The sequence below is a fragment of the Cebus imitator genome, unplaced genomic scaffold, assembly GCF_001604975.1.
Source record: "Cebus imitator isolate Cc_AM_T3 unplaced genomic scaffold, Cebus_imitator-1.0 Scaffold34, whole genome shotgun sequence".
NCBI lineage: Eukaryota > Metazoa > Chordata > Mammalia > Primates > Cebidae > Cebus > Cebus imitator.
In genome coordinates this window covers 10,358,025-10,372,395 of record NW_016107349.1, presented here as the reverse complement: position 1 = coordinate 10,372,395, position 14,371 = coordinate 10,358,025, and the positions used below count along the sequence as shown (strand labels likewise).

General features: G+C 52.8%; 1 protein-coding gene across 1 annotated transcript in view; it reads left to right on the top strand.

Annotated features, from left to right (window-relative positions):
* Window positions 1–12,235, top strand: part of LOC108301492 (tetratricopeptide repeat protein 7B-like) — a 52,608-nt gene extending 40,373 nt beyond the window's left edge. Inside the window, exon 3 of the mRNA XM_017524643.2 lies at window positions 11,238–12,235. Coding sequence (XP_017380132.1) covers window positions 11,238–11,459 — 222 coding nt within the window. The 3' untranslated portion in view covers window positions 11,460–12,235. The remainder of the gene's footprint in view (window positions 1–11,237) is intronic.
* The last annotated feature ends 2,136 nt before the right edge of the window (window positions 12,236–14,371 follow it).

Genomic DNA, 14,371 nt, shown 5'->3' with positions numbered 1-14,371 from the left:
TACCTGGTGACAGAAGCAACCACCACATCACTGGGGAAAGGGCCACGTACAAGTCCTGGCCACCTGCTCTGTATGAGGCTTAGATGGGGACAGGCTCTCGGGAAGACCTAGGCTTGGCCTTTGGGGAAACTGGGTCGGCCCTGAGTAAAATGGGCCCAGTGAGTAAACCAGCCCCACACCTGCCCCTGCCCAGAACTTGTGACCTGCTGAGAGGAAGGTGGGCCTGCCTGGCCCCCAAAGGTCCTCCAGCTTGCTCTTGAGTGGTCCAATGAGGGGCTGAGGGATTGGCAGCATGTGAGTTTCACCCCACAGTGGAGCTCTGATGGGCAGAGGAGTGCAGGAGGTGTGGGACTGTGGACACCTCCCCTCAGTCAGAACACCAGGACCTGGTCCTATGGAGCTTCTGGCCCGGGGAGGCCAGCCTTCCAGCCAGGACACACACACTCAGCCCCCTGGCAAGCCAGTGCCATTTCTAAGCACTCAGAACATACAGAAATGAAACACAAAACAGAGCCCCATAGAGCCCAGGCCTCGCCCAGAGCTTCTAGAATCCAGGTGGAGAAGCCGGCACAGCCCCCACCCCACCCACATGTGTTTTCAGTTCCTTTTCAAGGCATTGTTGGAAAGTGAGGTGGGGCTCAGGGCTGCCCCCTCAGCTGCGCCCACAAAATGCTTGTGCTCAGAACTGACAGTGCCTCTGACACTTGCCAGAGAAGAAAGGGCCGCCTGGGAGGAGAGGAGGCAGGGACAGCCTCAGCTCTGTGTTCCCGAGCTGCTCCAAGGAAACCCTTTCAGAGCCAGTTCCCCAGGGGCTTCTCGGAGTGGTACTGGTTTGTGGTCTATTTATATTCTGATTTACAAGAAAAATGTTTTTGAAAACACCACCGCTGCCACCCTGCTTCCCTCCGATCAATGGCATCCTCTAGAAGGAAAATGCAAATTCCTGAGAAGTGGTGACGCACATGTGCTGGTGTTTCTCATTTCATGCCTACGTTTCAGCCAATGCAGACGGCCGGACCAACTGTGCTGCAGCTTTTGGGAAGGGGCCGGAGTTCTTGTGGGAGCTCCATTTTCCTCAGGTCAAGGAACCCGCTCTTAGAGGCCTGGTGGGCTTCCTGAAAGCCTGCTCTGCCGTGGGCATAGCCCCTGACAAGCAGAAAGCAGCTGGGGTCGAGAGCAGAGTTGGAGCACTGTAATCGGAGTCTAAAACTTGGAGGCTGGCCCTGGGCCAGGCACTGCACCAGGCTCTCCAGACCCAGCTCCTTAGGAGCCTGCCTTCTAGCCCCTCTCTGTATCCAGCAGGGTCAAGGCCTTGAGCAAGGCTCTTCTCTCTGTTTCCTCCTCTGTAAGAGTGTTGGCTCTGTGGGTGGGTTCTGGGATTTTCTTAGAGGGCAGTGTCAGATCTGTGGTGTATAAGCAAATAGCCTGAGGGGAGGCCATACAGTGCACTGGGCTCAGCTGGGAGCAGCGCACCTTCTCCCAGGGGCTGCTGTCATCCCCCAGAGACCATCACGATAATGTTTATGGAAGGAGAGGAGGCTCTGAGTATGCTGGCCTGACTTGGGAGCATGTACAAGGGTGACCTGAGGCCACAGCTTTCTTTGGGACTTCTCCTTCCCAACCACCCCACAGCATCCCATACCATCCCTCCTCCATCCCTCCATCTATCCAGCAAGCATTCCCCCGGAGCCTCTTCTGTACCAGCCCCACTCCAAGTGCCATATACGCAAAGACAAATCATTGGCGGTCCTTGCTCTTAAAGAGGGAGACAGATGGAGGTGAAGAGTCAGCGAACCACTGGCACCACGGAAGGGCCTCCCCTCCTCTCGGAGTCACTAATAGTGTCAACTGAAGAATCAGGAGGTTCATACATTTACAGAAGAAACTTCATTTCTTATAAAGGATTGCAGCCTGCAGGGTGGCCATCTTGACTGGCTGGGAAATGTAGCTTTGGGCAGAGACCAAAAGCAAGCACTTTGAGAGAGGGGAGGGAACTGGTTGGCCAAGTATAAAAGGGGGATGTGTGCTTGTGTGTGATAAGCAAATATGCATGTTACATGCATCCCATGTTCACTTTAGGGCGGAGGCATAACATTTAGCTGCATTCCGTTGGGTCCCGTACATCAAAAGGTGAAGCAGGGACAGGAAGACACGCAGGGCTCCGCCTCTGTAGACCAGCCAGGACCAGCCTGTGGCTGGTGGTCTCTTGTCCAGTCAAAGCTGCAGTTGCAGCTTGTGGAATGGGAGCTCAGTGAGGGTCTGGTGGTAGGTGGGCTACAGTTGTTTTAATATTGGTTATCTCGAGGCCAACGCTTGTTTAGCATCTAGAGAAAAAGAAAAACCTTGTAGCAGTTAGAAGGCACTGTATTCTTTCAGGGCTGCCTGACTTAACTGTGGCCTTCGGGCTGGTTTCTAATTTGGTATCTCATTGCACAAAGAGTCTGTTCCATCAGTCATACGGTCTCTAGTTTAACAATGGGAATGAGAACAGCCATAATCCTCATATTGCTGAGGGCAGCCATTCACTGAAGGCATACAAATGTGCTGGGTGACCTGCTAAGCGCCTGGCAAGCTCGACCTCATTTAGTCCTTACGAAACGAGTTAGTCCAACTAACCCCCCGTTGGTTGATATTTCTCCCCATTATGCAGATAAAGCATCTGACACTCAGAGTAAGTTGTCCCAAGTAAACGGAGCTAGGATTCAAGCCCAGTCTGCCGGGGTGAGCCTAGGACTCACACCCCCAACCTCCATGCTCCGCTGCCCCAGAGCACACCATGCTCTCCCCCTGTGGCCAGCCAGGTCCCCCAGCAGCAGCCAGGGTCTGTAGAGCCTTTCAGACCCCTCACCCACAGCCTGAGCCCCCGGTGTGCCATCTTGGGCCAGCACAGCTACAGCTCCGGCCACAACCAGCTTAGCAGCACTGTCATCTTCCCAAAAGGTGACAAAGCTGGGAAGATGGGCTTTCCACCCTAGAAGCTGCCACTACAGTCTCTGACACCCCACCATGAGCTCTGTGACTTTGTTCAAAAGTTGTGGTGGTACCCACTCAGCTCAAGTGGCCCCAGCAGCTTAGGTGTGGTCTGAGCCACGGGAAAAGGTGCCGATCCTGGTCCTCGGTTCCCACCACCCTTGCCTTGGGCCTCACTTCCTCTGGAGAAGAAGGGACCTCACTCCACCAATGAGATTTGGTCTCCAGCAGCTGCTGAGAAAAGCTTCCACTCTCTCCACGGCAAGCTGTGGTAGGTCAGAGCACGGGCCCTGGACCAGGCAGACAGATCCATGCTCAGTCCATGGTAGCTTTAAACAGGTGCTGCTCTCATCAAGTTGCAGGATCTCCTCATTTATTCATTCTGCCCCAAGTCACTCGCCACCGGCCCAGTGTCAGGCCTGCAGATGCAGAGATGACCAGGGTTCACCCAGTCCCTGCCCTCTAGGCACTTACAGCAAAGCCTCGTGAGGGAACAGAGCTGGAGATAAGCCACCTCAATTAATGTGGCACCCATTGCACAGAACAGTGTCAAAAGCACTTTGCAGTCAGCAAAACATACACTACATTGATCTAATGCCTTGCATACGCACAGTTCATTGAGCCTGGTGATCCACGCATTTGTCCTCCCAGGTTTACTTGTGCTTTTGGAAGCTACCTGACAACATTGCCTTAAGCCACCCATGCCCACCTCTACCCACTGCAAAGGATAATGGTGGAGTTTCTGGCCCAGGAGCAGAACAGAAAGATCTTTAAGTACTCCACTACCATCACTGACACTAGGCTTCCTACCATCCATGGCCCTGGTGTGGCCCAGCAGGCTGCAGAATCCAGGCCCACTGTGATGTGGTGAGGGGCAGCTCGCTGCTGTCTGCACCGACACTGCGCTGCTGCTCAGGGAAGCTGAGAGCAGTACCAGCAGGGAGCCTACAGATAAGCCAGGCCCTGGCGCAGAAAGCACTCAGAGTGCTTCACCTCCATCCCTGCTGCGGATGCTTGATTTCCAAAACATTGTGCCTGACGAAAAGCAACAACCAGGAGACCCACTGACCCCCGCCTGGAGCTGAGCCACGGGGCTGCTTTTCAGCAATGGCTTCTCCTAGGGAAGGATGCTTTCTTTCAGGGAGGCTATCTCCCTGTATCTGTACCCTTAGAGGGATAAACAGTGGTCTGTGACTTGCTCTTGAACCCAGCAAAGGGCTTTGCTCTTGTGCAGAGCACCATGGGGATGTCCAAAATCACCCCAATGAGTTTTGTTTTGTTTTGTTTTGTTTTTGTTTTTTTTGTCTCTGTCACCCAGGCTGGAGTGCAGTGGCATGATCATTTCTCACTGCAACCTCCGCCTCCCAGCCTCAAGCAATCCTCCCACCTCAGCCTCCCAAGTAGCTGGGACCACAGTGCACACCAGCACACCCAGCTAATTTTTGTATTTCTTTTTTTTTCTTTTTCTTTTTTTTTTTTGAGACGGAGTCTTGCTCTGCCGCCCACCTCCTGGGTTCAAGGGATTACCCTGCCTTAGCCTCCTGAGTAGCTGGGATTACAGGCACCCACTGCCATGTCCAGCTAATTTTTTGTATTTTATTAGAGATGGGGTTTCACCATTTGGCCAGGATGGTCTCTATCTTCTAACCTAGTGATCTGCCCGCCTCAGCCTCCCAAAGTGCTGGGATTATAGGTGTGAGCCACCTCGCCTGGCCTAATTAAAAAAAATTTTTTTAGTAGAGAAAGTTTTGCCATGTTGCCCAGGCTGGTCTTGAACTCCTGGGCTCAAGTGATCCACCTGCCTCAGCCTCCAAAAGTGCTGGGATTACAGGCATGAGTCACTGTGCCCAGCCTCCAAAGGGGCTTCGGTCCTTCAGGCTTCTGCCTGGGAGGACAGTGCAAGCCCGCCCCGCTGAGGGCCTCCTGTACCAAGGCTGCAGCAGGAAACCATGTGCACACAGACCTTCCAGGGGCTCCGGTGCGGGTGCCCTCGGTGTCTGGCAAGGTGTTTGGCCCTTGGGCAGCAATTATTGCAACAAAAGGCAAAAGTGAGGAAGATGCTAATTGCTCTGAAACTGGCCAAGTCCATTTCATCTCATTTGAAATAACAGGTTTAATTTAATCTCTTATTGCCAATTTGGTGCATCATCAAGATCCTATTTGTACAAAACACCTGATTATGATAATTACCAGCTTGGGAAGCAGCCTTCATCTGTGTCTGAAGAAAGGGACTAATAAGTTACTTCCTCAGTGATTTCCCAGCTCTCTGAAGCTCAGCCCCAGCCGGCTCCCAACCCGTATCGGCTGCAAGAACACCAGGGCTGGGGAAGGTGGAAGTCTGTGTGTGTGTGTCCTCTCCACACACAGGGGAGGGGAGAGAGGCCAGTGTCAAGGGCACATGCAGCACAGCTGCCTGCCTCAGCACTGCCTCTCGATACCTGTACAAGGGTTGTAGGTGGGTCATCTGGTCTGTGAAACTGAAGCTCCAGCAGCGCTGGCTCCTGGAGTTGAGAAAGGATGGAATGGGACCTTAGTGCCCAGTGCTGTTGGTGATTTGCGTTGGACCTCGAGCTCTTTGAGAGCAGCCCTGCACTCACCCACTCCGTCCAGCATCAAGCAATCACTTGGTGGGTTTTGTTGGGTTTGATGTGGGGGCGGAGAGTTGCAGGTTATATAGTAACATATCGTTATCGGAATCTGCCTCCTGCAGGCTGTTGGCTGGGAGCGGGAGCTGCGTGCTGCTGGGCAGCGCTGCCGATAGGGGGCAGTGTGGCCACCTGGCTCCGCAGGGATGAGGTGCATTAGGGCCTCAGGCAGATGGACGAGGGCTCCAGCAGAAGGGCCCAGGCTGACCGACCACAGCTGGGAGGCAGGAGGGGGCTGGGGCAGCATCCTGCAGAAACACGTTGGCTGACAGACGAGCCTGGCTGAACCCAGGGAAGGTTGGACCCATCTGGTGCTGAGAACAGCTCCATGCCAGCCTCAGGAGTTAGGCCTTTGATCTCTGGAGGAGAGAGAAAGCCAGGCCTCTAGAATTGGAAAGGACGTCAGGGCTGCAGTGCAGAAGAGCACATGGGCCCTGGGAAGGGAAAGGAAGGAAGGTCCCTGGCCAGCACGGAGGGGCTTGGGTGGTGCGTCACTCCCGATGGCCGGACACAGCCAGGTCCCAGCCCACCTCTGGCCAATCCTCTAGCTGTGCTGGCTCCAAGCAGTGGCTCTGACTGCAGCCGGAGCTTGTTCTGGTTGATCCGCCATGGGCTGATTTCTGAGCTGCTCCTGGCTCACTGGGGAGAGGCCTATTTTTCATTCCTGTGCCAAGCCTGAGCTGGCAGCCGCTGGCAAGTCTGCGATGTCTCCCTAAGCAGCTCCAGCTTTAGGAATTAATTCCACTGAACAGATTGCTCAGGAAGCTTCAAGGTCATCTGGAAATGGCAGTTCCTACATTAGGACTACACGTCCAGGTATATGGGCTGGAAATTTCCAAGCCCACAAGAACCCTAGAACACCAGAGTCCTGCAGAGGCTCTTAGTGGCCAACACTGAGGGTGCTGGCTCCGATTAGCCCCTTGGGGCTGGTTCTCTGCAGGACTTTTGAGGGCAGGTAGACATGCCCCTGGCCTATACCCCGCAGCCCCCACAGTTGGCCAGATTCAGTGGCCTGCCACTTTCTAAACAAAAATCCCAGCAGGAAGGGATGGGTGGGTTCTTCCCACTCCAGGAGGGTGCTGAGAGCAGAGCCCTCTGCGTCCCACTGGGCCGAGGCCCTGGCCCTCCTGGCCTCCGCACCTCATCTGACCACTTTCTGGTGGACAGAATGGCCCAGTCCTTTGGCTCTGGCAGCCTCCCCAAGCCTCAAGATCACAGCTGGCCTGAGGCAAGGAGCCCTCCCTGTCTATGAGCAGAGATACAGGATGCTTCTAAGCTGCAGGTCTGAGCCAGAGGGAAGCTGTGCCTTGGAGAGGAGCAATTTCCCAATCATAACATGGGAAGGAGCATCAGCAATTAGTGGTCAGAGAAATGAAAGGGAAGACACAGCATGGCAGATGCCCCCTTCCTGTTGCTTAGATGTAACTGGGTTATTACCTGAGTGCCCTGGGGCCCGCATTGAGAGAGCTCCACTGAGCACTCTTCTGCTGGCCCAGGGCTTGCCTCTTAAAGTGACAGAAGCCCGGCAGGAAGTATGGGTAGCTTTAGGAGCAAGTGGACCTGGGCTGGGTGGCAGCTCGATGTTGATTGGCCCTGGTACCTGGGGCGAGAACGTGGCCTTCCTGAGCTGTGTCTACCCTATCTATCTAAAGCAGTAGTAATAGGAGATGGGTTAGATACAGTGCCCAGCATGGTGCCCGGCGGAGAACAACCCTCCAGTTGGAGGAAGAAACAGCACAGGGCTGATGCTGCAGTGGCAGAGCCTGGTGGGACCTGAGTTAGATTCTTCACCTGCAACCAAGAAAGCACATTGGCTCACCGCTCGTCACCCATTTGCCAGAGGCATGCAGCACGTGTCTCCCTGCCAGGAGAGCCACTCAGACACCTGTCATGTGTATTCTGCATCTTGACACACCAAGAAAGCCATGCCAGGAAGGTGTGTGATGAGCTCTGGCTGTGATCTCTCCAGGCTGCTGCTCATAGCCGCCGCCCAGAAACCTCCCTCCCCGCCTGGTTACGCTGGAGTGTTCCAGGGTGAGCGCAGGCTGGTAACCTCCCTCAGAGAAAGCAAGCAGGAGCTCATTCGACCTCATAGCCGCAGCCCAGAAACCTCCCTCCCCGCGTGGTTATGCTGGAGTGTTGCAGGGTGAGCGCAGGCTGGTAGCCTCCCTCAGAGAAAGCGGGCAGGAGCTCATTTGACCTTATGTCCTACTGAGTACAGCCTGGCTGAGTGGCCTTGCATTTGTTCTGCTGATTGGGAAGCAAGGATGTGGAGTTGTCAGATTCCCTCTTAAGGAGGTCCAGGGCGGTCCAGAGTACTGTCCTAGAAGATGGGCATGATTACTTGCCACCCCCAGCTGGACTCCACACCCGGAAGCACTTCAGGCAGGCACGAGGAGTCAGGAGGCATGGTTCTGCAGTGGCCAGCTACGCTCGGCTGCTTGGCCACCCCAGAACCATCTCTGGCAGATGCGGTCAAGGACCTGGTCATATGCAGGAACTCCAGCCCGGACACATGTTTGGATATTCATAAGACAAGAAACATAAGGTGTTTCTGTTGTCTTCTTGAGAACGTAGAGCTGACCCTGAAGCCTGCTGTCCCTAGTCAGGGTCGGGCAGCCCTCTGTACCTGAGGCAGGATGGCCTCCACCTCCTCCTTGCCCAGGAGAGCTCCCTAAACTGCCTCCCCCTCCCAGAGCTGGGGGCCTCCTTCCTCCACCTCCCACTGAAGGAGGCTCCACAGGGCTCACACACTACCCTGGGCCATGGGTCTCCTTGGCTGTCACCCCAACCACGTGCTCTCCTGGGTGGACATCCCAGCTCCCCTGTGGGGGTCTTATGGGTACAAGTGGCTCAGGGAAGTCAGTCTGTCTGCCGTCACACTGGCTGGTTCTGCTGACAGCCACCCTGCTGCCCCCTCGCCCATTGGTGAAGCAGGGCCCTGCGAGCAGGCGGGGCTACCTCATGAGTGACACTGCCTAAAGGGAGGGCAAGGCTTTACTGGGAGATTCAGGATGAGATTTGAAAGAGCAGAGGACCATAACACATTCCTCAGCAGGAAGACTAAACATTGTAAAGATGTCAGGCCTCTCCACACTCTCTAAGAGAGGTAATGCAAATGCAATTTGACTTCTAAAGGAAATGAAGAAATTGGTTTTGAAATTCATCAAAAATAGTACAGGATAAGATTGTCAGGAAACATACTAAAAGCAAGAGCAATGAGGGAAAGCTCTGACTCTACCCACTAAAACATGATTTGGGAGTCACAGAAATGAAAACAGTGTGGGGCTGATGCAGAAATTAGATATTGCGGCTCGTTGGAAAATAGTGCAAGGCCCTTGCTTCAGGTAATATTCACTCTGTGATGGAGGCAGTGCCGTACAAGATTGAGGCGAGGGAGGACGCGCTAGTTTGCGTTTAGCAAAGTAGGAGGAATCCATCACTCCCTGCTGAGATAAAGTAGTCAACTACTTAAAAGAGGGAAAATTACAATAAATAGAATTGAACATGTGTCAGCTCTTTGAAAGGATAACTTTCTAGGTTTTGAAGTGGCAAAAAAAAAAAAAATCATCAAAGATCAACAAATTTGATTTTTCAACTTAAAACTTTTCAAAGGAAAGAATCCTGGAAGTCAAAGAATGGGCTGGAAAGTTATGGTAGCAGATGACTAGCAGTCTTATGAAAGGCTCCTAAACAAAAGCATGGGAAATATTTAACCTCAATAGTTATTGAAGAAATGTAGATTTCAACAGGAGGGACATTCTGCATGTATGACATGAGCAGAAATAGAGTCACGATAGAAGGGGGCAGGTGACCAACCACAGAAACTGCTAATGGCTGAAGAAGTGGTGCAGCCTTGGAGGATGGAATTTGCAAAATGTTTGGGGAATGCTAAAGAGAGTCCTTACACAGTGATCCTACCCTGAGGGGATCTGCCCAAGGGGAGAATCTCCAAATGGTTGTCCAGCCTGTTCCACTGAGCCGCTCCCAGGGCCACAAAAAGGAACCCGTGGGGGACGCTGGACTCCCCTTCCCCCTCCTCGAAGAAGTTCCTTTTTGTCTGTTTATACATAGACTGTGTGGGTGTTCTCAGTAAGATTTCATTTAACCAAAGGTTTTCAGGGATACAAAAAAGATTAGAAATCCACTGATGTAAAGAACAAAGAGGCGCTTTCTGGAAAGATGTTCATGTCTGTGTGATTCAGAACAGCAGAGAGATTTGATGTGACCTAAATGTCTCTCCCCGAAGGGAGAGGTTGAGAAGGTGTCCGTGTCCGTTGGATGAGAGAGTACACGCGTCGCTTATGGAGGTGCGCAGCTTGGAAACATGATGATGATAAAATAACTGGGACCAATGGGTACACCCCAACCAAGGAAAACTGAGATGACAGCTGGGCACAGCCTGGGGCAAGCAGGGACAGTGGGGTCAGGGCCTTGGTCAGGGACAGGGCTGTGAGCAATTAAAACATCTGTCATAGGCCGGGCGCAGTGGCTCAAGCCTGTAATCCCAGCACTGTGGGAGGCCGAGGCGGGTGGATCACGAGGTCAAGAGATCGAGACCATCCTGGTCAACATGGTGAAACCCCGTCTCTACTAAAAATACAAAAAATTAGCTGGGCATGGTGGCACTTGCCTATAATCCCAGCGACCCAGGAGGCTGGGGCAGGAGAATTGCCTGAACCCGGGAGGTGGAGGTTGCGGTGAGCCGAAATTGCACCATTGCACTCCAGCCTGGGTAACAAGAGTGAAACTCCGTCTCAAAAAAAAAAAAAAAAAAAAAAAAAAAAACAAAACAAAACAAAAAACATCTGTCATAATCATTCTGATAGTAATACCATCAATGACATTTCTTTAGGTTAAAAAAAAAGACTGGGCGTTCACACCTATAATCCCAGCACTTTGGGAGGCCAGGTGGGCGGATCACTTGAGGTCAGGAGCTCAAGGTCAGCCTGGTCAACGTGGTAAAACCCTAATCTCTACTAACAATACAAAAATTAGCTGGGCATGGTGATGCACACCTATAATCCCAGCTACCACGGAGGCTGAGGCAGGAGAATTAATTGCTTGAGCCCAGGAGGCGGAGGTTGCAGTGAGCCGAGATCACGTCACTGCACTCCAACCTGGGTGACAGAACGAGACTCCATCTCAAAAAAAATGCAGACTACTGGCCAGGTATGGTGGCTAACACCTGTAATACCAGCACTTTGGGAAGCCAAGGCAGGCAGATCACCTGAGGTCGGGAGTTTGAGACCAGCCTGACCAACATGGAGAAACCCTGTCTTTAAAAAAAAAAAAATTCAAAAAAAAAAAAAATGCAGACTGCAGACTTCCGATTAGTTCATTGATGGCCCTTAAGTTTTCTTCAGATGAACCGTATGAAGTTGCCATTTTTATATTCAAAACATGGCTGAATATCAGCAATTTCACATCAGTCAGCTCAGCTTGGGGACCATTTTGACTGTTGCCCGTGAACGCAGGAAGTACTTGAGAACTCACTGTGGGCCCAGCCCAGTGGTGATACATTCCCAGCTCCAAGGAACTTACTGGAAACTCAAGGACAAGTAGGAGCGCAGAGCTCCTGGAGCCTCCATGGCTGACTGTCTCTCTCTCTGACCCCTCCAGGCCCTGATCCTTCACCAGCTGGGCCGCTACAGTCTGGCAGAGAAGATCCTCCGGGACGCGGTGCAGGTGAACTCGACAGCCCATGAGGTCTGGAATGGGCTGGGCGAGGTTCTCCAAGCTCAGGGCAATGACGCGGCGGCCACCGAGTGCTTCCTGACAGCCTTGGAGCTGGAGGCCAGCAGCCCCGCCGTGCCCTTCACCATTATCCCCCGCGTGCTCTGAGCAGGCGCCTGCCAGCCTCACCTGCTGCTTAGGCCTTGGAGGCCCTGCCAGGTGCCAGGGCTCGTCCCATCACCCCACGGGGATGAATCTGCCGCACTGAGGCCACGGACGAGTGTTCGGATGGGCCACGGTGAACCAATCAAACCAACCCCGAGTCATCGCTCTCACCACGTGCGTTTCTCTTGTTTTTTTGCCAGCCCAATGATAGTTTCTGAACCTACTGTCATTGTTCAAAATGGATTATGTGCCATATTTTGTTAGTTGACATCTGAGTTTTAAGTAAAATGATTATGCAATTAATCAGCAAGTGTAGAAGAATATATTCAAAGTTAAAATTCAGTGGCAGAACAGATTATTTTTATCAGAGCTGTAAAGAAAGCAACTGTCTTCTCCCCACATCCCTCCTGCCCCACCTTGGCCCAGAAACCAAATGTGAACCATCCGTTTCCCATCTCAGCACCAGTCCCCGTCGGGACACCAGCTGACAAGTTCTTGGTTTTACTGTCAATAATTGTACCATGTGATCAATTACTGTCCTCACTTAGAACAAAGCCTGAGTCCAAGAATATTTATATTTTACCAATATATGCCTGTTACAAGAGAAGGAAATATGAGTTATTTAAGTTTAACTTTTTTATGTGAATTCAGAGTTTATTTATCGATGGAAATATGTACAAAGAAGCTTCAAATGGAATATTTACCGACATTCCTTATACATGACAGACACTTGGTTACATGGGAAGATGATGTTAATAATAAAATGATTTTTAAATGGACTCATAGCCTGTGTGATTCGTAAAAGTTCACAGACTTGAGAAAGGCTTAGTTCCTGCGGTGGGGAGTGGTCTGTACCTGAGGGCCAACTCTGGACATGTCAGCCCTTGGCACTAGGAGGCCCAGCCTCTCTCTCCCCATTTATTTTTATTTTTATTTTTTGGAGACAGGGTCTCACTCTGTTGCCCAGGCTGGAGTGCAGTAGCATGATCACTGTTCACTGCAGCCTCAACTTCCCAGGTTCGGGTGATCTTCCCACCTCAGCCTCCCGAGTAGCTGGGACCACAGGCGCGCAACTACTACGTCTGGCTAATTTTATTTTTGTTTTTGTAGAAAGAGGATCTCACTATGTTACCCAGGCTGGTCTTGAACTCCTGGGCTCAAGCAGTCCTCCCACCTCGGCCTCCTAAAGTGCTGGTGTGAGCCACCATGCCCGGCCCTTTCCTCACTTGTAATTTGCAGATGATCCTTGTGGTAGGAACGTGTTTCCTGAGTCCTCAGCACCCAGGCCTCCTTTTTGCAGTAGCAGGCCTGGTTTTGGTTTGGGAATTTGCCTTAGCTCTCCCCCAATGGGGCTTTGGAATTGGAGCATGCGATTCAGGCCTGCCCAAGCAGGCTCCTGCACTCATGGGCACAGAGGGTCCAGACTGAGCCTGTGACCCGAAGCGGTCCAGTCAGCGCGGGAGCTGCCGGGAAGGCTGTCATTCTTTCCTGCTGCCCTTCAAGCTGAGAGGTGAGGCTGGAATGGCAGTAGCTCTCTTGCCACCATGAGGAGAAGACGTAAAGGTGTTCGAGCCAAAGACCGAATCCCACAGAGTAGACAGCAAGACGAGGAACCAGAGAGAAACAGTAGTATCTGTAGTCCCTCGGGGGCAGCCATAGGGCGGCCCCACCTTTCCAGGACCCAGGGAAATATGGAGTGCTGAGCTCTGACCTTAGGTGCCCTGAAGCCTAGAGGACTGCATTCAAGCTGGGTACTACCTCCCTGACTCACTGAGGCAGGTGGGCTGGGGGCAGCCAAGGAGGGAAAGACAGTAGGTGGGAGCCCCTGTTTTCGCACTGACCCTGCCAGGTGGCACATGTGGCTTTGTGTGGTCATAAGTCATGGAATTTGCAATGTAGGACCCAGGGCAGAGGCTCGGTGTGGTGGCAACTTGCCCTGATGGAAGGTGCAGGACTGGGCTCTGCCTTCCCATGCAGGAGTGTGGCGCAAGGTCCAGCAGCTCAGGACCAGGAAGGGAGGAGGCTGGGGCCACCAACGCGGATGGTGCAGGCGCCATGCCAGACCCTCTGCGCCACGCTCTCACCTCCGAGACTCCCGTGCACATCAGCTCTGCAGGGCGCTGGGGCTGGCTCCCGTGTGCCTCCCCAGTACTCCCCATGGTCTTCATCTCCCTTGGGAGAACCACCCACGCTCCACCAACATGGCTCAAGAATGGACACATGGGCCAGCCCTAACCACCAGAGCCCTCCAGCTCCCCAGGGTCAGTGACTGGTTCGGGTTTGGGCATGTGACCCATGCTTGGCCAATGAGAAGCCCCCCCCCCCAGGACTTTTTTTATGAAAGTATTAGAAAACAAAGCCTCTTTCTGCTGGGTTTGATGTCCTAATAGGATTCCTGTGGGGGCTGTGGGTGCCATTTAATGTTGTATGGGGTGGCCTACCTGAGAATGATGTCAACATAGAAAAACAGAGTGAGAAGGTGGAGAGAGAGCCAGGCTCAGGGTCACCGCTGGAGCACTGGAGCCCAAGATTTTTCCATCATAGGAGCCCACATGGTTTCCCGTCTTGCTTAGCGCAAGCGCAGGGGTTTCCATCACCGCTACCTAAAAGGTGCCCAAGAAACACAGGCAAGTCCCGTGGTCCCCGGCACGCCCCACTTGGACGCACTTCCAAACCCCTCAGTCCCCTTCGTTCATCCCACTCACCCACCTCATACACTGTTTTCCAGGAAATCTTGTCCTTTCTACCCAAATCGCATCTCAAATCTCCCATTCACTTTCATCCCCAGAACCTTGGCCCCAGCCCCACTCAGTCCAGCGTCTGCCCAGCTCTCTTAGAAGGGAGGATTGGGTTGGGGCTCTTCCTCCATAAACCCCGATGGCTTCTTAAGCTCTGGCCTGGAACTGGACTCTGTC